A 25,065-nucleotide genomic window follows, 5' to 3' on the forward strand; every position below is an offset into this window, starting at 1 on the left:
CGAGTTACAGCTCGGTGATTCGCGCCCGGGTACAGCCTGCAGTTGGTGAGGCGCTGGGGTCTCCGGTGCCCGCGCTTCGCGTGGTGATCGAACCTTCTGTGTATTATAAAGAGCCCGAGACCATGGAGCAGCTGGCGGCCGGAGAGGCGCAGGAGACACCAGTGAGTAACGTGTACCAGGATGTGCTGTATGTGTGTATCCGAGCCAGTGCTCGCTGCTCTGAGCGCCAACATGCTCCGCAGTGCAGTACAAACGCGTCCGCGTACTATCCAATGCACCCCTTACAATAAAGCCCGCTAAACCGAGGGTACATTTTATTGTCCCCATGATAACCCCACCAGAGTTAGCACTGCGTCCCAGAGAGGATCGTTGGCTCGTTGAGGTTATGTCTGGAGCTATTCAGATGCAAAATCGTGCATGCTCTATAGTAACCGTTGGAACCTTCCTATTGATTGCTACGTGACACCAGTGCTGTGTGTTCCTCGGCCTGGCTGTGATTGTTCAGAGTGGGAGTGTATGTGGTGTCCGGGATCACTCGCCTAAGCCTGTTCCCCTTGAGCAGCACAGCCATTGATGAGTTTGTACCATAAAACCCCCTCCCTGCTGGCTGCAGACACCATGCTTTGCTCTGTATTGGGAATAAAATCCCTCCCTTGTACCAGCTGCTTGTCCCCATCGGGCACTCCTTGCGGTGTATGGGGTGAAAAAATAACCATTTGCTAGGGGATCATAGAAGGATGGAATGGATGGTCTGCCATCTCTGGATTTGGTGAATACATTGTCACAGCCTTTCTTCCGCTGATCAGTAACCCGTCCTTCACTCCGATGCAACTTTTCAGTTATGCGTTTCCGATGAATGAATGTTTCACCAGACTCCATTACTTTCCTGTAAGCATTGGGGCTAGTCTGATGCATCTTAATTCTTCGCTGTCATTAAGTAGGTTCACTGTTATTCCCCCAAAATCCGCAACACAATAACTACACAAATGTCATTATTTCAGAGCACGTAACTGTATTTGCCATGCTGTTTATCCTCCAATAAGCTAAGGAATGAGTCGCTTCTTCTTAACTTGTACAGAGTTAACACATTTTTTTTACATTGAGTTTTGGGCTAAACAAGACGTATTTCGTTTTCTTGATTTTCTTTTCTTCTTTTTTTTTTCTCCCCCTTTAGGGTTTTGTTGGCAGATAAGAACCATTCAACCCATCTAGTTTTTTCCTGAAATAAATGCTCGGACCTCTGTCAGTCTTTGGTCTTGTCTTAGATTCAGGATAACTTTATTCCTAGCCCATGTGTGTTTTAATTCCCTCACTAGCCTCTAACACTTCTGCTGGGAGGCTGTTCCGTTTATATACCACACTCTCTGAGATCAAACATCCTTACAGCTACGCCTCTGACCCTCTAGCTTTAGATTATGACCTCTTATTCTTACATTTCTCCTCCTTTTGAAATAAATCATCCCAACTCTTCTTTAAATCCCTTTGTGTATGTCCTGCTTCTATCTTCTTTCCAAGTTCCGCACTCTGAGCTCCGTGGAATGACTTGAATTTGCTCCATCGTTTGACTGCAGCACGTCGAAGGGCGGCTCCTGTTACTGGATCTGTTGAGCATCTCTCTTGGCACTCCTTATGAGGCTGATCTGCGATAGGTTATGCTCTACAAGATCGGCTTTCAGTCTATCGCATCGCGGTTACAGGCTGAATATGGCAGTAGATGTCCTTTGTTTTATTGACATCTGGGGTGTGTCAGTACCTCGTAAAATTGCTTTATATGCGAATGAAGTGCTGAGCCATAGCTACGCATAAAGCAAAGTGCTTTCCGCAGGTCATATTATTGTCTCTGTCATGTTCCGTGAGGAGGGTGTGTGATATAGATTGATATCTCCCAACCCTCATTTTTTACTGGTGGTCCCCCCCCCCCCGTCTGTTGGCTGGTTAAATACTAATTCATGTGTCCAGGTTTTGATTATGATTTAAAAAGCTGATATTGTGTAACTAGATGGAATTTTGTTACATAGGCAAACAGACATTCTTTAAATCACCATAAATAATGTTTTAGATAGTATAAAGTAATGGAAACTAAGGTTGCCGGCAGATAAGAACTAATTGTCCCAACGAGTTTGCCCGTTAGACGCCTAGACCTTAAGCTGTCGTTGGTCTTGTGTGCCTGTCCCATACACGTTTACCAATCAGTCTAATGAATGCCATTTTATAATGGACTATTCTTTAAAATGTTAAGCCATCTGGACATTTAAGCCTAAATGTTTATTGATTTGTCTGTGTACTGATCTATAGCCTAGCTTTATAAGCCAATTTCCCATAATAGAAGTGTCGGAAAAGTAACCAGCCCTTCTTGCTCCAATGTCTGATGCCTGCCGGAGAGGGTCTGAGTATTTTGTACCCGTCGCCTTCTGTGTCCTGAATTCTGTGCAGTGTATCAGTTGCTTGTGTATTCCACATCCTTATACACGCTTTATTTTTCATAAATCTATTTTTACCTGGTTTGGCAAAAGTGTCGTACGGCCATGCCGCCTCCTGTCAAAGAAGCCAGCGTAGTGTGGTGTGAGTCCAAGTGGCCCAATACTTGATTCCTCTAAAAGATACATTAATTCTTATTTAGTTTTTTGTAAGCCTAAAGCCTAAATGTTTGATTTGTCTGTACCATGTTATCTCCTGTCTATAAAACTGAAGCGTGTAAGCTCTATGGGACAGGGACCGCCTTTCATACGTAATGTACCTAGATCAGGATGTCTATAGACAACTTATCATAATGACTCCCTAATTGTACTTCCCCCTACTATCATTCTGTGAAGTGAATCCAACACATAATAATAAATAAAATAAAAAATTGGCTGACGATTATCTTTCCCATTTTTTTACTGGGTTTAAGTGATGTGGTGAGGAGCGTGTGTTGTAACTTTTTACTTTTTTTTTTTTTTTTTACCTTTTCCTAAACTAATGGCGCTAGAGTGTAATGGCGCTAGAGTGTAATGGCGCTAGAGTGTAATGGCGCTAGAGTGTAATGGCGCTAGGTTCTGTTTAAATACAGAGTAACGTTTTTTTTTCACTCAGTTTTTACAATATTAATGTTCTATCCATTGGGTACCGACAAGCCCCGGTTTCCTGTCGGATCCCATTAACTGCTGGAATGAAACCGGCACGGATGCGCTCCCTTGGTGCTGCTGCGGCCCGCTGGCATCCTCGCTTCATGAAAATTTTATTATAATGAATGCAAATCTTGGGGCAGCGTGGCCGTCCGAGAACAATGCATTACGCCTCATTTCGTTTGCATGCTGTGCTTTAAAACGAAGGCAGGGAGGGCAAGCTTAATGACCCCCCCCATTCCTGTGATCCTCATCGGCCTTTTTTCTCGCATTCTAATACAATTAAGTAGGTAGCTTTTGAAGGCTCTAAAAATCAAATTGGAGATGCTGATAGAACGACAGATTTAAGTCTGTAATACTGGGCTCCTAACCGGCCGAGCACCTCTTCTCCAAGCATAGTGTTCTTTGGTGGACGTATGTATGGTCTGTATTTGCACGGTTGAATCTCCGTATGTATGTACCCCATCTCCTTCTGGTTTGTAGAAGACGAAGAAGATTTTGGCATGTGTACCCATTTGATAAGCAGTATCCATAGATAATAGTAATCCATAATACACAGTAGAGAGTGCCTTATTATTTTTAACTGTTTTTATGTAGCGCCATCATATTCCACAGCGCTGTACAAACAGGACATAACAAGTAGTATATAACCTAACAATTTGGCTTACAGAAACAGTTGAAGCCTGCTCAATTGAGCTTACACTCTAGAAGAAGTTTTAGCAGTTAAACTGGCAGAGATTCTCTCCATGGGTTCGTATGATATAAGAGTTACGGGTGTAATTATAAGTTATGTCTGGTAAATCCTGGCTCGGAGCGACAGTTTGTGGCATTGGCTCATATCCTCAGGCAGAGGTAGACTGACATCTGCTGCTGTCTCGCACTTGTACGTAGCTTTTTCACACCCGGTTCTGGGCTAGCGCTCAGCCTCGTTTAACTTCCCATATAGTGTGTGAAGAATGAGAATGTCGTGCTGGCTCGCTGCTCATTGAACCATTTTTTTATAGGTTTATGTAGCACCATCATATTCCGGGGCGCTGTATAAGGGGTTGGCTTTGATCTCTACCTCCAGGCCATATGACATTCTGGAAAAGCAATTATTTTATTCAAAGGGTCAAGATTTTATTATATAATTATATATATAACTTCAAATAAAACCCATATTTTTCTGTGTATAGCTTAGCTTTTTTTTTAATGTGGGTGTTTGCTGTCTTCCCTGCACGGGTTCTGTGCTCTGTAAGCTGTTTAAAAGTAAACCCAGCTGAGTTGATGACCCCATATTTACATGTAAGGCTCTGGCTTGTATGGAGAGTGACTCAGGGGTGGAAAAAACCCCATTTGTAAAAGACCTACACTGCACAAATCAGCTTAAACATTTCCCAGTAACCTCTTCCTGGCCTAAGAGCAAATATCAATTAGAAGCGATTAGAATTTACATAGGAAAAAATAAAACCGTACACACGAGTGTCCGCAGAAATTTTCCAAAGGGAGAGCAAACTGAAAAGTTGTTTTCCTTTGCTTTCACTCAATTTTTCCACTTTTTTTTTTATTATACATAATTCAAATTCATTTTTGAGCAGGTGACATGAAAAGCTACATAAACCTGGCTGAGCATACTTGGAGCTGTCCAGCAGTCTATTTTACGTACAAGTAATTAATAGCTGTATAGGTGAGGTCTTTGCAGTAAGCCATGTCACACAGCAATCTCTCTTCAATCCATACAATCTAAGTGTCCCCCCCCCAGCCATGACTGCTTATACTTCCCATGGGATTAGATTGGATGCCATGCGTTGTTCGCCTGTGGATCTTTTTTGTGTTTCTTAACCATTGTGGTGTGCTCCCAGTAGCCCTCTAGTCTGTCTATGTAGTGTGTTCAGCATTGAAGAATAAAACTCATTTTAAATCTTTCCTTGCATATACGGTATAATGGGAACAACAAGTTAACATGTATTCTGTGTCTTGCATCACTTATGATTAAAAGCATTTAAGGCAAGTTAAACACCCTTTAACTCTTTGACTAAGCCCATGCTTTCCCACAGAAACCTGAAATGTGCAGACAAAACGCCCTTTCCAAGTGATTAACTGCCGTCCCAAGCTTTCTCCTAATGTATTCAGCCAGACGCTAATTCAGTGTGATCGGTGCATCTGTGTAATTGCAAGAGACGGTCCCCCTTGCTGCAGCCACTGAGTCATTCGGATTATCACGGCAAGGCTTGGGGCTCACGTTCCTGATTGCCCGTAGCATTGCAACGGTTCCTATTGATCAGTAAAAAGAAAAGTCAGCAGCCAATACTGTTGTCATGATTGTGCCATGGAATATATAGGCTGTGGCCAAAATGGGCTTCAAGCCAGAATGGTGCTGCTTTATAGATCTCACACACACCCATGCCAATGACTCCTGTGCTTTTATCCATCTGACCCACGCATCTACTCTGGAAACCTCTGACATGTTCCAGCCAGAAGTATTCCAGCCAGAGTTTCATTTCTTGGGTATGCTCTGGAGATTGCCGAAATGCTAGAAAATCTTTAGCTAGCTAATGTCATTGTCTAGTAGGGCCTGAAAGGGTTAATGTAGCTTTGGGGAAGAACTTTAATGCCCAATCCCCCTTTATTTATTATTTTTTTTCTTTTCCTAGCAGCTGGTATGAAAATGATATCTTATTGTACAAACGCCGACAAATGCGAAAGTGCATCCTGGCCACTTAAGATGAAGTCGTTTTAGGACCTCATGAAAAATGCAGACCATTATTTAATAGACCATATGCTTGTATTTTTTATTTTTTTTTGAATAGAATATTAATATATACTATTGAAAAAAGTATTCATTTTCATACATACAGATTCCGAGATCATTTTATCATTAATATTGCTATCTAGCCCCCATCTGCAATTCTTAGCTCCCAGATGGTAGACTTTTTTTGTTTTTTTTTTGTATAAAAGCAGTTATATTCTGGGAGAATGTCTGTCTGTTTGTGTACTAGAAGAGCATCATCTGGATGAATAAAACACAAGGGGCCTTCTGAAGACATGACATCAGCCTTTCACCAGCCACCTGTCTTGAAAGATCACATGTAGTTGTAAAAATGCAAAAATATAAACAGAATAATTATAAATCTGCTTATTCATCTATATGCTGTCTGCCGTAGTTAATATTTATTCATTGTCCTGCCGTATTGTAGAGTTAGAATTTTTATTTATTGTTTTACAGAATATATTAATGTTAAGCAGAACATAATTTAACCCCTAAGGGACTATTGATGCTGTTAAGGCGGTATGGTTAGAGCCCAGCCGACTATATGGCCTTTAAGGCTGAATTATTACAAGTATTTTCTGGTTGCGGATATGTTTAGTTTATTTGGGTACAGTTTTCTCACTGCCCACACAAAGTCAAATATTTGTAGGATAGTCTTAACCTTGAATCTTGAAGGTCACCGTTTGTTCTGTCAGTACCATTACTTTGAATTGTATAGAATAGCCCTTGGGTAGGTGTACCATTTTTGTTAATTTTCTTTTTTCATCTTTCTTCAAGGTGACTATAAAAAATATAGAACGGGAACTTATTTGTCCTGCTTGCAAGGAGTTATATACGCATCCGCTGATCCTGCCCTGTCAGCACAGTATCTGTCACAAGTGTGTTAAAGAGCTTCTCTTCATGACACTTGAAGACTCGACTGATGTCAGCTCTGAAGCATCTACTCCGGGAAGCCCACGTGGTCGCATACAGTCTCCTAGTGTTGAGCGGATTGACAGACTCCTACGATCAGGTTGGTTCTAATAAGAGTGCTTTTTTTAAGGGATTCACTTGTGCTTACATGAAGAGGATGAAATCCCTTTCAAGGTATCTGGAGTTTGCGATGATATATAAATAGATATAACTATATATATAACTTATTGTATCGATTCTCCTGAGGTTGCTCCATGTAGCGGCCATGTTTCATTAAATCACGATGCAATCCATTCTTAACCATATCTGTTAATAGGTATTTACGAAAGTTTTCTTTTCTGCAACATGTGAAAGTTAGCCAAGAAAAGTAAAGAATGGCTAATTCCAAGTACACAGTGTTAAAAAAAAATATAATACAATCTTATGTCAATGGCTTCTTGTGTGTTACAAAGTAAATGTTGCTTTAAATCTAATCAAATTTAGATGAATTTTTATATTAAAATAAGTTAACCTGAGCAGCAAGGTATAATGCCAGTGTGCTAGATGGATTCCGACAGGGTTCAGCCATGAAGAGATTGCTTGTGCTTGTCCAGGAGACCATCAGTTTTGCCTGCAAGTGTCAAGCGGTAATCACTAGTGAAACAGAACAAGCAGTGATTCTGTATGAGATACCACCAAAGGTGGTGCCTCTAAAATAGTTATTTCATAGTATCCAAATCACAAAGTGTCTACCAAAGAACATGATCATTCAATTAAATTAATCCATGAAATCTAAAACTGAGTTATAAAAAAAAAAAAAACCTCAATAGTTCAGGTCTTGGTTTTGCACGTTCTAACATATTTATTGAAAGAATTTCCCCCCAAGAATTGTGTGGTGTTGTGTGAACAGTTCCATTTGTGCTGTAACCTGAGATGTCTAAAATGTAAATGTTGATTACTTGCAGCCTCACAACGGAGGTATTTTCCACCAAGAAGTCGAGGTGATTTATTTGGTGTCTCTCTAGATCTTCTAGTCTGCGTGTGCTTCTGTGTGCAGTTACTTTATTTTTATTTGTTTTGTGTGTATATTACAATAAGGATTTCATTCTGTTGGAGAAGCAGTAAAATATGTAAAAAGCCGATGTTGACAAAAATCAAGCATGTATACTATTAAACAAAAGGGAGAGGGTGAAACGTGCTGCAGGTGCACCACTGGCAAAACAATGTTTCCTGCTCTTCTGTTGATAAAGGATCCTTCATGAATTACCATATCTGCTCGATAAGACAACCTCCCCCCCCCAAAGCAGAATATTTGATTTAGGGAAAAAAGCCTGAATATAAGACTACCCTATATGAAAAATGTTTTACTAGTAAATATTCACATGTAAACTATTTTTCATATTTAATAAAAGCTATGATTACAATTTGAAAACTGTTTTTTTCCCCCTTTTTATTTGCCAGCCTGCCCCCAGGCTTGCCACACTGCCCCCAGATATGCCTTATATCCCCCCCCATATGCCACTCTGCCCCCTGACTTACCAATGCTCCCTCCAGGCTCCCGTACTTCAGACTCCCTGGTGTCTAGTGGGAGCAGCCAGTGGACGTCTGCGCGCATTGCGTATACAACCTCTGCTGGCCGTTAGTTCCGCCGGGGCTTCTATGATTGAACACCGGGAGGTCACGTCACGCCGGTGCTCAGTCATAGAAGCCTTAGCTGCTGCCAGGGCTTCTATGATGGAGCACCAGAAGGTCTTGTCACACCGGCGCTCCATCATAGAAGTGCTGGGAGCAGCGGAGGTTACCAGTGAAGAGGATCCAGGTCCCCTGCAGCGCTGCGGGGGTTCTGGATCTTAGTCTTGTAGTGAGACCTCTATTTGAGGTCTGATTATAGGATGGCCTCTAATATAGGACGAGGAGCATTTTCTCTGGGTAGGGGACCTTGTCTTCTAATTGAGCAAATATGGTATATTGGCAAGATATTGTCTAATTGACAAAGGATCTGGCTTTGCTTTGTAGGCCTACATTATGGAGTACATATCCTGTAACTGGATATGTAAGGGTACGCCGCTTGTTAGGAGTCCATTTATTACTGATGGTCAAGCCTCGTTTTAAATTGTCTTTAGTCCTTTACTCTCCCCCACTTCCTAAGGCATCGTGTGGCATTCTCTGACCCTTCAGTAGCAGTACTTGCAAAAAACAAATCTTTAAAGATATTTTTTCTAGCAACCAGAAAGAGTGATGTTTTTTGTAGTAAAAAATTATTACTGCTATCATATTCCACAGGCCTTACAGTGGGCAAAAAGAACAATAGTTGTACATCACTTTTATTATTGAATTCAATAGCACCATCATATTCTGCAAAGCTGCACAGAACGCGTTGGACTTAAACAAACAAATGTTTAGCAGTTCCCTGCTCAAAGGAACAAAAAAAAATTTAACTTAAAAAAAACTAGTATGGGACAGGAGTAGCGTTGGGAGCTTTGGGTTCCAGTTCCCTCTGGGGCTTGTGAAGACCTGTATTAAAATGTTTGATACACATGTGCTTAGCCACTTAACCCTTGTGTAGCATGTTATATTTTTTGCTGTTGTTTTTTTTTTTTTTGTCTTTGTTTTACGTGTACGTGGTTTGGGGAACATAAGATTTCACAGAGAAATCTATAGCTTTTGTCTGTGAATGTTTTCAACATTGTTTGCGTGTTCAAAGAACATAAAATATCGGGGATTTATCCTTTGCAGAGTGCTTTTTGCACATATCCCACGGGGTTTCTAAAATTACATATTATGCACAAAGTTCAAAGAATGTTATCCTGCTTATCACAAGATTCCCACAACCTGAAATTGGTAGCAGACCAACCTTTTTAAAAAAAAAAAAAAAAAAATCGCTAGTTTATCGGTTACCGAGAGATAAGTAATTTTAATTTTGTGAAGATCGGTCAGTTGATACGTGACAGGCGTTTATTTTTTGGCCTATACTGCTATATTGTCTGGTGTATTGTCTTTAAGAGGAGTATACATGAAGTTAGACTGTCTTTATTGTCGCACTAATTATCCCCTAATTCATAGCGTTTCATGTTTTCTGAAAAGGAATCTGATGGCGCATCCTCTGTCCTCTCCAATGCCAGTAATTTATAACAGGTTCCATTATATTCCCATTTTCTTGCACAGATAGCTTTCATTGTTGAAACTGTTTTCATCATCATTCTCCAGTGTCGGTGGCCATGTTTGCACTGTGTTTCATTTTAAGTCTTCCAACAGAATGAATTTTTTTTTTTTGTTTTTTTTTCACATTTCTTGTGAAATCACTGTGTGCATTTCATAATTTAATTTGCTAAATGCAGTTCTGTTTTTGCTGTGGTTCAAAACTGTACATACACTCTCACAATGCTATACATGGGATGTTTAAAATGATTGATTCTAAATTTAATAAAACCATTTTTAGTAAGAAAATATCCTTTTACACTCAGTGGCCATTTCATTACGTACACCTACTTGTGAGTGGAACCGCCAAATAGTGTAGGGTGCAACGCAATCTATGAAGCACGTGGAGAGCTTTAGATGTTTACCTGAACAGTAAGTTGTAGAAGAAGCTTGATCAAAAGTGGCCGTTGTCTGGTGTGATGTGGTTGGCACAACATCTAATATACAGCGGTCTTCCGGGGGTTCTTCTGCTCTTCAGTCTCAATGGAGTGTGCCAAGAATGGTGTGATCAAAAATTTGGCAAGCGGCAGCCCTGTTTATAAAAATGCTTTTAATGAGGTCAGAGCAGAATGGTTGGACTTGCGTTGAACTCTGGGATTTCAGTAAATTCCTTCGTTCAACACAAGTGACCGGTATTTTAATCTGTTTCAATCATTTTGATTTAGCTACCAGTGCTAAAGCAGGAATATCCAATATTCCTGGCCTGGCGATTACTCTGTAGACCTGAAGTTTGACAACTAGGTTAGATCTGTTCAAATGACAAGCGCACAAAATTGCAAGTGGATATCTCTGAACACACAATGCATTAAACCTTTAACCCCTAAAGGACAATGGGCGGTCCCTAAACCCATTGAAAACAATGCATTTTGATGCATGTACGGACTTTGTCATTAAGGGGTTAAAAAAGCAGAAATCCAGGCATTAGATGTGTGTACCTAATAATAAAGTGGTCACTGAGTGTTATTCATTGGAGTATGAAAGTATCAGTTTTGATTAAATACTGGCTCGTGGCTGGTAATTTTTTTTTTTTTTTTTTTTGGTGGTTATTGAGCATTAGCTTTTTTATTTTTATTTAACAAAGCTAAACTGTAACTGCAATCCCTACTGTTAGATTGTCACGTGTGTGTGAATTAATGTGAACCTTTTATTATTTCCTTAGGCTCCAAACGCAATTCGTTGACCCCCAAGTTGACCACTTTATCCTGCCCAGGATGCCTGCACGACATAGAGCTTGGGGATCGGGGCATCAGTGGACTCTTCAGGAATTTCACCCTAGAAACCATTGTGGAACGATACAGACAGGCCGCTCGTGCTGCCACTGCTATCATGTGCGATTATTGCAAACCTCCAGCCCAGGAATCCACCAAAAGCTGCATGGACTGTAATGCCAGCTTCTGCAATGAATGCTTTAAAATCCACCATCCCTGGGGAACCATAAAAGCCCAGCATGAATATGTAGGACCAACTACAAACTTCAGACCAAAGGTAGGTTTTATTCATGTTTCTCGTTAACATAGTGAATGATGCGCTCCAAAATAAATCTTCCCATTTGTCTATACCTGGGTGGGGGGTAAAATTATGTATAAAATGTCTCGCTTTGTAAGTTTACAAATCCCTATAGTTTTTGTTCCATCTTTCTCTTTAATCCTCGCCCAAATTTTTACAGGAGAATTAATGATTTGTTTGCTTCCCTGTCTACAAGGCTCTCTTTGCACTTTCAGTTAACCCCTTCAGGCCTGGGGTTTTTCATAACCAAAGGACCAACAAATGTTTCATAACCCATGACTCCCATCTTCTGCATTTGATGAACCCACACAAATTATACATGATTTTGTTCAGGAGAAGTAGGGAATTCCTTTAAAAATCATAGAAATACATAAAACATACCGTATTTATCGGCGTATAACACGCACTTTTTTAACTAAAATATGAAGCTGAAACCCTACCTGCGTGTTATACGCCGATAAATCCTAGAGCCAGTGGCGGAACTACCGGGGTCCCAACTGCGACCGGGCCCTGGAGTTCTGCCAGTCAGGGGGGCCCAAGGGGTCTCTCTCGGGCCCCCCTGACTGACAGAAATCCAGGACTCCTCTGCTGGCGGCGGCCGCCACCTGCCTCAGCGCTTCAACTCCTGTGCTGAAAGCGTGAGGCGTTTGTCTCGGGTGCCGGCGCTTCACGCTGGGCGCCGGCATATGACGTCAGGCGCCGGCGCTCAGCAGTGAAGCGCCGGCACCCGAGACAAACGCCTCACGCTTCCAACACAGGAGTTGAAGGTAAGTGACCAGGGGGGGGTTAGGGAGAGAGAGAGAGGAGATCCTGAGAAGGGGGGTTAGGGAGGGAGAGGGGAGATCCTGAGAAGGGGGGTTGGGGAATGAGAGAGGAGATCCTGAGAAGGGGGGTTAGGGAGGAAGAGGGGAGATCCTGAGAAGGGGGGTTAGGGAGAGAGAGGGGAGATCCTGAGAAGGGGGGTTAGGGAGGGAGAGGGGAGATCCTGAGAAGGGGGTTAGGGAATGAGAGAGGAGATCCTGAGAAGGGGGGTTAGGGAGGAAGAGGGGAGATCCTGAGAAGGGGGGTTAGGGAGGAAGAGGGGAGATCCTGAGAAGGGGGGTTAGGGAGGAAGAGGGGAGATCCTGAGAAGGGGGGTTAGGGAGGGAGAGGGGAGATCCTGAGAAGGGGGGTTAGGGAGTGTGTGTCTGTGTGTGTGTGTCTTACTGTGTGTGTGTCTTACTGTGTGTGTGTGTGTGTGGTTTCCCAGATAGCAGTGATTCTGATGAAGTTTTTTTTGTTCAAAGAGGTGCTTTTTCTTTCATATTTGCCTTATAAGTGGTATAAATGTTATAATAAATGTTATAATGTAATATTATTCCAACATTAAGTTCATAGCTTCCAAGCTAAAATTATTTTTTCTTACTCAAATTTCCTTGTTAAAATGGGGGTGCGTGTTATACACCAGTGCGTGTTATACGCCGATAAATACGGTAATTAGTGTTAATATAAGAAACTTTTTTTTTCTTTTTTAATCCTGCTTACGTTTTCTTGTATACTGTAAGTGCATACAGTATGTGTAATACTGTAAGCGAGTGAAAGAAAGTGAACGTGTTGAGATAGCTAAACTCTTTATTCTCATGCTACCGTGCATGGAATTTCTTGGCACTTCAGGGACGGTTGGACTGTGTGTACATGTAAAGACACCCACTAGCTGCCATGCTTTTTATTAACTCTGGGGTCAGCACAGAGACAAAGTATTTGCATACAGAACTTTAATTATAATATTGAATCTATACATTTTTGTAGCACAATGTATAGATTTAAGTACCACCATTGTATTTGTTATGAGAGATAGTGTCCGGTACTCATCATTGCTTGGCTTTACAGGAGAGGAGAGCATCTAGCAGGCACTGAGCTGCCTTAAAAACTCTTCCTCCCTTCCGGTTTGTCTTTGCCCATGACCCTAGAGGGCTGTATATGTAAGTTCGCTTGATGGCCAGACAGGGCTTTTAGCGGTAAGTGGTGTAGAGGAGAGAGACCTGATCTTCATAAACTTTGAGACAAATGAATGATTGATGGTACAATGCTAGAGAAGAAGACAGAGAATACGTGACTAGATATGTATGGCTTTGGCCAAGTATTGAGCTTTTTCACAGCCATCTTTTTGACCAGTGTGTCAACAATAATGTGGCCATCAGCAGATATTCTAGAAGAATCAGCATGGAGGAGTATTCTTTGCAGATGGCAGCTTTTCCGCAGATCTGTGTCGGCAGCATGCATAGGTCATTAGGAGATAGAAAAGTAGGAGGACGAATAAAAAAACAAAAAAAAAAAAATCTGGTCTTTTCACTGTGTGAGTAAAAAATGTTTATTGTAACACTTAACTAAATAACCAGTAAACATTTTGTTTGGATTCTTATAGAGAAAGCCATGTTGAAATATTTTTTTCTTTCTCTTTGTACCTTCATGATCTGCTGTTGTTGGATATATGGTTCTAAATTGAACAACGTGTTAAGTTAATTAAGAACTCTGTAAAGGTCTCTTTAGTAGCGCGCCGGCGCGGTGTGTATGTTGCAGCACATTCCTGTCTAGCCCTCTGCAGAATTGAGGCTAATTTTAGAACGACGTGCGATGGTATAGATATGCTGAGCCATACATGGCAGTGAAGGAACATTAACTAATAATGCTCAGGCCATATTGTAATACCTATAAGCTGCAATTGGGAGAGACAATTTGGTCACTTTTGGGGGTATAAGTATTGCAACTGATTCTTTCTGTAATGAATGATATCATTTTTAAATTACGGGGTAACAGGTTTTTGACCCAAGGAGAAACTCCCATTCTTGGGTCAAGAAGGAATTTTTTCCCTAGTTTGTTGCAAAATTGGAAAGAGCTACAAGCTGGATTTTTTTTCTGTGCCTTCTATTGGATCAACAGCACTTAACAGATGTTGGAAAGGCTGGTCTTGATGGACCCATGTCTTTTTTTTTTTTATTCTTTTTTTTTTTTTTAAAGCCAATGTAACTGTATTACAAATGTATTGCAGACAAAATGTATGCATACAAACCACATATGTGTTGGCTGTTAAGGAGCAGTAATGTGTATTTGTTGCTGTGGCTGGCATGGAGCACTGCTGGTTGCCCTGAGTATGATGGCTAAATGCATATTCCTTACCTCACTTTTAGGTAGCCAGAATCTGATACCTTAAAGGGGGGGGTGTAGGCAGGCTTAGGGGTTAAAGACTTGGCCATAGGCAAGACCACCTTGATGCGTGTCTTCAGAGTACTTTAATATGCATCCTGCATTAGAGGGGTTCTTTGGGACATTAGACTGACACACGCAGTATGAAAACGCCATTAAATAAAGCCCCCATTGTCTGCAATGCAATTACATTAGTGTATACCACTGTGTTTATTTCTGAAACCAAAATGAATTTTTTTTTTCCATGGACCTTTTTTTTTATTCCTGTTCTATTTTCCTCCAGGTACTCATGTGTCCAGAACATGAAACAGAGAAAGTAAACATGTACTGTGAAATCTGCAGGAGGCCCGTGTGTCATCTGTGTAAATTAGCAGGTGCACACGCAAACCACAGAGTGACCACGATGAGTACTGCATATAAAACGCTGAAGGTAACATCAGAGCGCTGCGTCTTACAGGATTATTGAGACACTGGCACGTTTTTATTTTCTTGCTCGTAAAATATTTGCAGTTTTGTACTCTTGCCCATATTTTTTTTTATTTTTTTTTCATACATGTTTCATACATGTCGTTTTTATATTTTCAGGAAAAGCTTACAAAGGGTATAAGCTATTTAATTAGTAAAGAAAGTCAAGTAAGGAACCAGATCTGTGAACTGGAACTACTCATTCAACGGACGGAGGTAAGAACGTGCGCCATAAAGCTTGACCCCTTTTACTTCAGTCTCTTTTTGCTTTAGGAGGAGATAGCGTCCCGTAAACTGCCCTCTAATATTTGGCGTTTCTAGATCTGCTTATACTCACTCTGTCTTATCACATATCAGATCCTGTCTTTTTTGTGTTTTTCAGGCACATTTAATAGGCTTTGGTTTTTGTTACCTTATTTCTAGTCACTAGCCCTTTACACGAAAAGTGACATAAGGCATCCCACTAGTGACATTGTAGGACCTCTGGAAGAGCCAAATTAGCATGGCATAATTATCCATAAACCCCTTGTGTGAATCAACTTTCTCAAATTCTTCAGAGTTGGGGCACTTTACTTGCAGTTTGTGTAAATAACTGGCAAGATATATCCAGCAGAATGTATAAACACCCCTTTATTTTTTGGTTGGAAGTGGGTGGCAAGCATAACTTTTCATAGATACCAAATTGTGGATTCCATCTCATAATATATAATGGTACATGGTTTTCCTCCATGTTCCAAAACTTTAAAAAAAAAACCTTGTACCCTCTTAATAAATCTTTGCTTCGGCAGAACTTGATGGAGATTGTAGTCCACAAGCCGATCAAACCTTACAAGCAGTAAGATCAGTTTTTGACTTATGACTGCGATTGCTGTTTTAGGGCATTTTTGGTTATGCTACAATTTAATTGTTTCAGAGCCACAGTGAGCGAGTGAAAGAAGAGGCAACGTACAACTTTGAAAAGTTGTATAACATTTTAGAGGACCGGAAATCTTTTGTCTTAAAATCCATAGAGAATTCAAGGACTACAAGACTGGAGAAACTGCAGAATCAGTTGGAGGAATACCAGGGCCTCTTGGAAAACAATGGCCTTGTTGGCTATGCACAGGAGGTACTAAAGGAAACTGATCAATCCTGCTTTGTCCAAATTGCAAAACAGCTGCATACCAGGTATGTGTTTTTCACCTGATATCTAGTAGGAACAAGCCATTCATGTGATCTGTTGACTCAATAGTAGCATTTGATTCTTTTATGAAAGCGTGGATGTAATGATCTGGGCTACAATACACACTCATGCTTAGTTTAGAAGTACAGTTGTGTGGAAAAAAAATAGTACACCCTCTTTGAATTCTATGATTTTACATACCAGGACTTAATTATCTGTTATTTACCAGGTCTAAAAATTAGGTAAATACAATCTCAGGACATATTACACTTTATTAAACAAAAATAAAGCCAAAATGGAGAAGCCATGTGTGAAAAACTAAATATACCCTTACTGCTTCCAAAGGAAATAAGATGCTTAGTAGCAGATAGGTGCTGCTTATCAAATGCCCTTGATTAAGTGATCATCAGCAAGTGTGACCACCTCTATAAAAGTCCTAAGCAGTTTGCTGGTCTGGAGCAGAGGCATCCTTTTGTTCTCTAGCAAGAGTTTATGGACTTCCTTAATTGGTGTTGAATAAAATTACATTATCTTGTTTATCGGTCTAGCAAATCGAATACTATAACTTTTACTTGTCACTTAACTGAGAAGGTGGTACCTAAGCCACCAGCTGAAATGGTCAAGGTTAAAACATTAAGGAACTTAAACGTGTGTAGCATAGCTTTACGGCTATTTTTTAATCTAAGAAGAGACTGTGGAATGATGGAGTTTTTATACAGTTTCTCAACAGTATTTCCCTGAGACCAAAGGTATTGAGTATTATGTCAAGAGGACCTTTTTGTAATATACATTAACTGGCAAAATAAATTAGTTTTCTTACTTCTGGATTATAGCTGTTGCGTCTGATGCGGATGTTAAATAAGCATGTATTCAGGTGACCTCTGTGAAAGGTCCCTTTTTCGTAATCGGGCATTGGCTGGTTGTTTAAGTCCTACTTTTTGGAGGAGTGCATTGGTGGTGTGCAGGTAAAGTGTTTTTTCCTCTTTGTTACTCTTGGTTTTAATATTTTGCTTTTATTTTTAACAGAATTCAAAAAGCAAGCGAATCTCTGAAGATATTTTGTCCAGCAGCAGATTGTAGTTTTGAAGAATATTTAATTGATGTCTCTAGGGAAGAAGAGCTACTGAATGATCTTGCCTTCTCCAAAGGTAGGAACAAACTTATACCCTGGCAATAAATAAATAAGCTTGCACCCTGTTCTGCTACTGAGAACTGGAAAGGTGCAAAATTGCCTATTACTTCAAGCCATCATCTATTTTGCACAGACCACGAGTCATGATGTAGAACATATTTTTATTGTTTCTATAGCGCCATCAAACTCCATAGCACAGTACAATGGGTAGACAGGGCATAACAAGTAGTATGTAACATAACACTTTGACTTACAGAGACAACTGGTGGAGAGGGCCCTGCTTAAATGAGCTCACAGCATAATACAAAGCTTTGAGATTTGAGAGAATTGTCAGATTTTAGTGCAGTCCAGTTAATCTTGGGAATTGGCCCTGGGGAGAATAGGCATCATGATGTGTTTAATACCCCAGCAATATAACAACCTTTATTTGCACTTGACCCCCCCCCTACAGTTTTAACATGTAACAACCAATGTTTTTTATTAAGGCGATTTGGTTCTGTTTATATTTGTAGCTCTTGATGTACCAGAAATCAATACAGAACAAAGCAAGATTTATAACAAAGCCAAGATTTGCTGGCAGCCGCCCAGCGATGCTGGTAGAGCAGACAGCTATGTCCTAGAATATCGAAAACTTGACAAGAGTGAGGATCTCTTGTGGAAGGAGGTTGAAACCTCCTCTACTAGCAAAATAATTTCTGACCTTGAAATAAACAGTGCATACGCATTCAGAGTCCGTGGATATAGAGATTCAGCCTGCAGCGCCCAGAGCAAGGAAGTCCTCCTCCATACACCGCCCGCCCCAGGTAAACCTCAAATGTATTGTCATATCTTGTTTTCTTTGATGCCTACTCTCTAATTATTGTGCACTAAATATTATGTTTTTTTTCCTTCCTTCTTTAAGGGAAGGGCAAGTTTGACCCTCTTGCTGTAAGTGTAGTCCATTGTATTTTGTTATATTAAAGGTTACGTATTGATTATGTACTCCTGTCAGGAGTGATTGGTATGATAACATGTCTCTCAGTGCTTTTCTCCCTTGCCATGGGGAGTAAGCCCAGTGTTGCCCCGTTATGCTGTCTGCACAGTAGCCAAAAGATTGGCTTAGGAGCAAAGTCTTAGACACGTTGTGCAGTATGCATGGTTCCTTTCAAACAGTCTGTGTCCCAGAAGAATTAAGTTGTTTATTGGGCTAAAAGAGTAAAACTTAGAGATTTTTAGACAAGGGTGAACCCATTCATATTTACCCAGTTGTCAAGAAGTGGGTATTACGATTGTTTGAGTTATGTAGGAGCATCATGTTCTGCAGTGCTGTACAATAAGAAAACAGGGTAAGTATCGTGAACAATTAAGCTTACTGTTAAATGTTTATTCTTAGCTTTTAATTAAATGGTTTTGCTTTTTATTTCAACTTGTTTTATTCCTTTTAAATCACTGACCATTAAGACCCAAATGTAACTTTTTTTTTTTTTTTGTTTTTTTTTCCTTTTCCCATTTCTAGTGTTTAATTTTCTGTTTGATGACAAATGTGGCTATAACAAAGAACATCTTCAGCTTAATGACAGAAGGGACTCTGTGGAAAGTGTGGCTGGCTTCCCGCTGCTGCTTGGGGCAGAAAGAGTTCAAGTTGGTTGCTACATGTGTCTTGATTACATCATTGGAGATTCTGGGATCACTAAAGGCAGGCATTTCTGGTCCTTCTCTGTTGAGCCATTTTCATACCTGGTGAAAGTTGGAGTGGCATCAGACATTAAATTGCAGGAATGGCTTCATAACCCCCGTGATATAAGCAGTCCAAGGTACAGTATCAAAGTGGACACTTCACTTTATAAACATACTTGCATTACATGTAACTTCATTAATATATATATTATATAAAAGATGATCTAAAATTACACCATTTAACATCCCACAAATCTAACTTGTGTACATGTCAACAGCCCTGAACATATTTATATATCTGACTGTACTTGGGGAAGGGGTAGTTCTAAAACAAATGTAAATTATTGTGATATACAGGGTAAGTACAATGCTACAAAACCCATATCCAAGCAAGCACCGGAGTACTCAAACATTGAATAGCTTTAGTTTACTTGCCTTGAAGCTTTCTAGGTAGATTTGTGGGATGTTAAATGGTGTAATTTTAGATCATCTTTTATATATATATATATATATATATATATATATATATATATATATATATATATATATATATATATATATAATTAGTCCTTTTAGTTAACAAACTGTTAGCAGGTAAATATTTGCACACCTCTTACACTGTCGGCTAAACTGCTATATAACCATTTCTTTTTATGTCCTTTGCAGATATGATCAGGACAGTGGTCATGATAGCGGGAGTGAGGATGTTACGTTTGATTCTTCACAGCCTTTCACTCTGGCTACTGTAGGAATGAAAAAGTTTTTCATCCCAAAAGCTTCAAATGTCGTGAGTACCTATACAGAACGGATTCTCCCTCTCCCAACCCGGGTAGGAGTTTGTCTGGACTACGACAAAGGCATAGTTGGTTTCTACGATGCCAATAACATGCAATGTTTGTATGAGCGTGAAGTCGACTGCGTTGGAACAATGTACCCGGCTTTCGCATTAATGGGTGGAGGAGAAATTCGTCTGGAGGAATTCATTACTGTGAATCACCTGGATTATTCTCATGAAATGTAACTGCAGTATCGTGGTCATTTTTGCACTGAGAAGCATGTTCATGGCAATTTATCATACTACGAAAATTAATACATGGGTTGTTTTTTTTCGTCTGTACCCCCCCTTTTTTTTTTTTATTTCATGGTCTCATTTAGATGTCGGTTTCTCAGCGAACGTTTCACAGTTTCATTGTTTGTGTGTGAGCTTTCTGTGTGACCCATGAAACGTCTTCTCTTAAAGGGTTAGCCTGTCTTCGCACAAAAAAGATATCATTCTCTTTTAACGTCGGTACGTTGGGGCCCTCTGAGCTCGGTTGTAAAGTACTGGTTTATTTTACTGTACAATACAGAAAATAGAAATGCATTACCGATGACTACAACCCTTTTTAAGCTACTTAACAAAGGAGTTTGCTGTAATGGTAGAAGACTACTTACAGTTTTTAAATTATTTTTGTTTGTTTTTTTCTAAAGTGATTAACCTTTAGTGCCTTGGAGACGAACAGCAAATGTTCACATCTCCCTGGTTGACAAAGGGTTAACATGAACCTTTAAGAATGTATTCAGCTCCGGGCTGAACTAATTTTTACTTTTAAACCCAACGAATAGAAATGTTTTCTGAAGCATACATTTTGTCATTGTTTTTATGTAATATTTATGTTGTATGGGGAAAAATAATACAATAGTTACTCCCGGCACGTATCAGCAGAAATACTAAACCAAAAAAGCCGCCGAGCACACGGTTTCATTCGTTTTCAACACTGGGTGGCAGTTTTTATCTCTTAGGTTACAGGCTAAACACTAAAGTCACAATTTGTATTTTAGCAAACACCTCTTACCAACACTGCTTTGGTTTATTTCCATAATTTGTTTAGGGAAGACATATATTAACACATTTTAACATTTTGGTAGTGAATACATATTGATGTCTTCACGTCACGCTTAGTCTGGGCATATCCAACATTATAAATTCATACACCTAGGTAACAATATACACGCAGAATTGCTTGGTTTAATACAATGCTGAAATATTGGCGTTGAGGTACACTTTTTTTTTTTTTCTTCCCCCCCCCCATTGGTTATATTGCACTTTATAGTACTTAGACACTTAGCTAAATCCTATGCAATGTTACAATAATTTCAGAATGAAGCTGCTATAAAAAAAATATATTGAGTACTACTGCTATGAAAATAATGTAAACCTTATGTGGTTCTTGATTGACTAGGAAAGCTTTATTAAGACATATGGGAGTAAAACAATACTGTTTTGTTTGTTTTTTGTGTGTTTCTTTTTTAATAAAATATTAAAATTGTGGAATTTTTTTTTATAAACCTGTTGTTTTTATTAGACTCCAATAACGAAATGTATGGTTTATAACACCCGTCATGATAAAAGATTAAAAAAAAAAAAATTGAATTAAGGATTAATAGAATACCAATTCTACAATAAAGTACAGGTCTAGGTATTAAATGGCAATTAAGTAGTAGTTATGCTACTTTCGGACCTATAAGGCCAGAGGCACTGGGTAGATAACCTTGTGCAATTCAATCTGAAAGCACTGTTAAGAATTCCTGCAAGCTGGGAGGACTTGGTCCTAGGAAGCGACCTTTCATAACACTCTTAAATAAAACTTCTATAGTATACGTCATACCCACTTCAGACTTCCTTCAAATGTTCCTGTCTGGTTCAAATGAATCATGCAACTCATCGGAGGTTTGTTGCCAAAAGCTGGCGTTTGTAGGAAAGCAACAGTTTCGACACTGACTTGTTTGTAACTAATTTAACAATGCATGATACGGGCCAATCAAGCACTTTTTGCAGAAAAAAAATGGATGGGTTGGGGTTTCACGATACATAGATACATAGAGAAGTCGGGGAGCTGAAACTTCGTACATCTGCTTTTGTGAATAAACCTTAGCATTTTAGTTGGAAGGGTTACAAAAATAAGACCCTGTTGCAAAACGGTAAAGTTAGTTAATCCCTTAATAATGAGTACTATACATTCTACATAGTTTTGAAACTAAATGTTTCCTCTGTTATAGGAATCTTATTTTGGTTCTCTTTAATTCTGTTCTATTCTGAATTCTATCGCTGTGCAGAAGTTGAAGTGGTTCAAACTCTGTATTTATAATCTGCTGTCCTGGGAACATGAAGACGTGCATGATGTAATCGGGCAAAAACTGTAAATGTCATCCTTGTTTTAGATCCTTGGCGTCCGGCATTGCCGTTTCTGGGAGGCCTGAGGTAGACTAGGGAGGTATGGAATTTCAGGTTTCATACAGCTTATGAACACGTGGTGACCTTTTCTTACTTTCCAAATGAAAACCCTCCTGTGAAACACCACTTAGTGGTGGTATGGGACCCCACTAACTGCCTTCACACACATTCAGGGACTTATGCTATCTATTGCATTATCTGGATATGCTTCTATTTTGACGTGCAAGGGATTTTTGAATGTATGTAGCTTTGCATTTCAACTAGTGGAAAGATGAATTTGAATAACCGCTTGTGACTGATAAGTAAAACACCTCTGTTTACTGTCTGTGGCGTTTTCTCTTGAGCTTATCACCCTGTCACCTGTGCTCTTAACATTACATTTGAAACAATAATTCATGCAAAAGCAAAGCATGTGGCTTCTCCAAAATCAACTCTGTGGGACTTACATCTTATTGAATTCAGGTGTTTCAATCCGATCCATTGCCACAGGTGAATAAAACCACCTAGCCAGGCTGTCTACATTTCCAACATTTGTGGGGGAAAAACTCATCTAATTAAAGCATGGTACTGCACAGGTGTAACTACAGGGGTCGCAACAGGTGCAGCTGCGACCGGGCCTGTGCCTCCAGGGGACCCGGTGTGACCCCCTCTTCCTGCCTCCTCGTACCGGTTCCAAATAGTTTAGAAAGGGCCATTTCTAAACTATTTGTAGCAGGCATGAGGAGACAGAGGCTGCTTGCACAGTGTGCGTGAGCAGCCAGAGAGAAAGCTGCATGGGAGGTGGGATATATGGGTATGTGTTTGTATGTATATATATGTATATATATATATATATATATATATATATATATATATATATATATATATATATATATATATATATATATATTAGTGTGTGAGCATACATGTGTAGTTTTGTAAATAGGGTGAGATGGATTGTGTTGAGTATAAGTGTTTACATATGTTTTATGTTGCAAGGGGGCAAAGAAGGCACAAACCAGTTGTGTGGGTGCAATGACGGCACAGATTAGCTGTTGAAGTTGGGGGGCTGGGGCAATTTTTCGCACCAGGGCCTTGTGGTTTCTAGTTACGCCCCTGTGGTACTGTGATAAGAAGCTGTATTATTAGAAAGTGGATGCATTTAGGAACAGCAGCAACTCAGTCACAAAGCGGAAGACCATGTAAAGTCACTGAATGGGGTCACAGAGGGCTGAGAAGCGCATGGTGTGTAAAAGTCGCCAACACTCTGCTGATTCCATGGCTGAAAAGTTCCAAACTTCAGTGCCATCAATATCACCACAAAAACTGTTCGGCAGGAGCTTCATGGACTGGGTTTTTATGGCCGTGCTTCCATGCAGTCTAACTTTTTTCATATGATCTTTTGCAGCCAATTTACTCTGATGAACAACCCCCCAGGTCTGTCTATTCTTGAAGCTCAGCATACACTTGTAGTGTTCTGAGCATTGCAAATTTCTCTGTTTTATGCCTGAATGCAGCCGGTTGACTTTTGTCACTATTTAGTAGTTGTAGTTAAAAACAAGAAGTTACATCATACTTACGGAAGTAGACCAGCCAGCCCATATATGAATAATGCAAGCTTGCGAGCAGGGCTTTCTCCACCTAATGTATCGGTTTGTCCTGTATCGGTTTGTGCCTGTCAATTCTCATCTTGTCCTACCCCTTGAATATATGTATTGTGTTAAGCGCTGTGTAGATTGTTGGTGCTATGTAAATAAGAATAAAAATAATGCATGTTGGTGGCCACAACAAAAACCATTTCATTTCCCTGAAAGTCCATTTTAAAGAAATGAAAAAGACCTCATTGTGAGGTCGAAACGTTTTTTTTCTTCCTCTAATAAACCTGCCTGACACTGAAACCCTTGAGTGCCTGGAGCCTTATTTATCTTTTAAAGTAATTTTGTCATAAATAAGTATACCTTTTGCATTTAAGTAGTTTGTGTCATAAAGAAGTTTGGAGCATAAATAAGTACAGAGTTCCATTGCTACTTTTTTTTTCTTACCTTCTAAGTTATCATGGGATCCCTCCTGTCTTCTTCTCTGTTCTAAAATCATTAAATCTTATTTTAGGCTTTGCTTCTTTATTTATTTACAGCTTTAAACATCTATCAATCTTTGTGGACCTGCAATTGTTAAATGAGTGATGGAAAGAGGCCAGGAAGCCCTGGAGGAAAGCATGGAGACCTGTGCTCCACTGGGAGAACCACCAGGAGTTTCTCTAAACTAGGGGGAACAATATCAAGAATTCTGGTCGTAAAGGGCTGAATTTACCTGTGATGTCATGCTTGAAAGTTTATGTGAGAATTTTTACATTGTAACAGATTGCTCAGTAGTTTGGAAAATAGTGTTTTTCTAAAATTGCAGCACTGGGTGTATGAGTATGAGAGAGCACGAGCTAGCCCCGTCCTGTGTATCATGGGGCAACTGGAATCTATGGCACCTTATGAAATAAGATTTCTGTATAAAGCATTCATACATATGTATACACTAAGAACAAACCCTGGATGAGGACCAGTATGAATATGCGTTATCCCTTACATTAGGAAATGATATTGGACATATCCCATTGAGCATCAAATAAAATCATTGATTTATATAGCGGCATTATATTCTGTGATCTGTACAATGCAAATATAGGCAAAAAATAGACTTTTTTTTAAAAATTTAAGGGATCAACCAGTAACAGGGTCAGCTGCTGATACAGTTGAGTGTCCAGTGCAAAATGTCTGAATTGTATGAAATGTGGAAGATATTTAAAGAATATTAAGGCACAGCATTCTGATTAAA

At 39.7% G+C, this 25,065-nt stretch overlaps 1 protein-coding gene across 1 annotated transcript; it reads left to right on the plus strand.

Annotated features, from left to right (window-relative positions):
* TRIM36 (tripartite motif containing 36) lies at positions 1 to 20,149 on the plus strand. Its single transcript, XM_053474286.1, has 10 exons — positions 1 to 161; positions 6,631 to 6,865; positions 11,102 to 11,427; positions 14,915 to 15,061; positions 15,217 to 15,312; positions 16,010 to 16,263; positions 17,285 to 17,406; positions 17,903 to 18,193; positions 18,886 to 19,183; positions 19,713 to 20,149. The coding sequence occupies exons 1-10, from the start codon at positions 123 to 125 to the stop codon at positions 20,065 to 20,067; spliced, it is 2,163 nt and encodes a 720-aa protein (XP_053330261.1). The 5' UTR covers positions 1 to 122; the 3' UTR covers positions 20,068 to 20,149.
* Positions 20,150 to 25,065: the final 4,916 nt, after the last annotated feature.

This window comes from Spea bombifrons, chromosome 1, assembly GCF_027358695.1.
Source record: "Spea bombifrons isolate aSpeBom1 chromosome 1, aSpeBom1.2.pri, whole genome shotgun sequence".
In the NCBI taxonomy this organism is placed as follows: Eukaryota; Metazoa; Chordata; class Amphibia; order Anura; family Pelobatidae; genus Spea; species Spea bombifrons.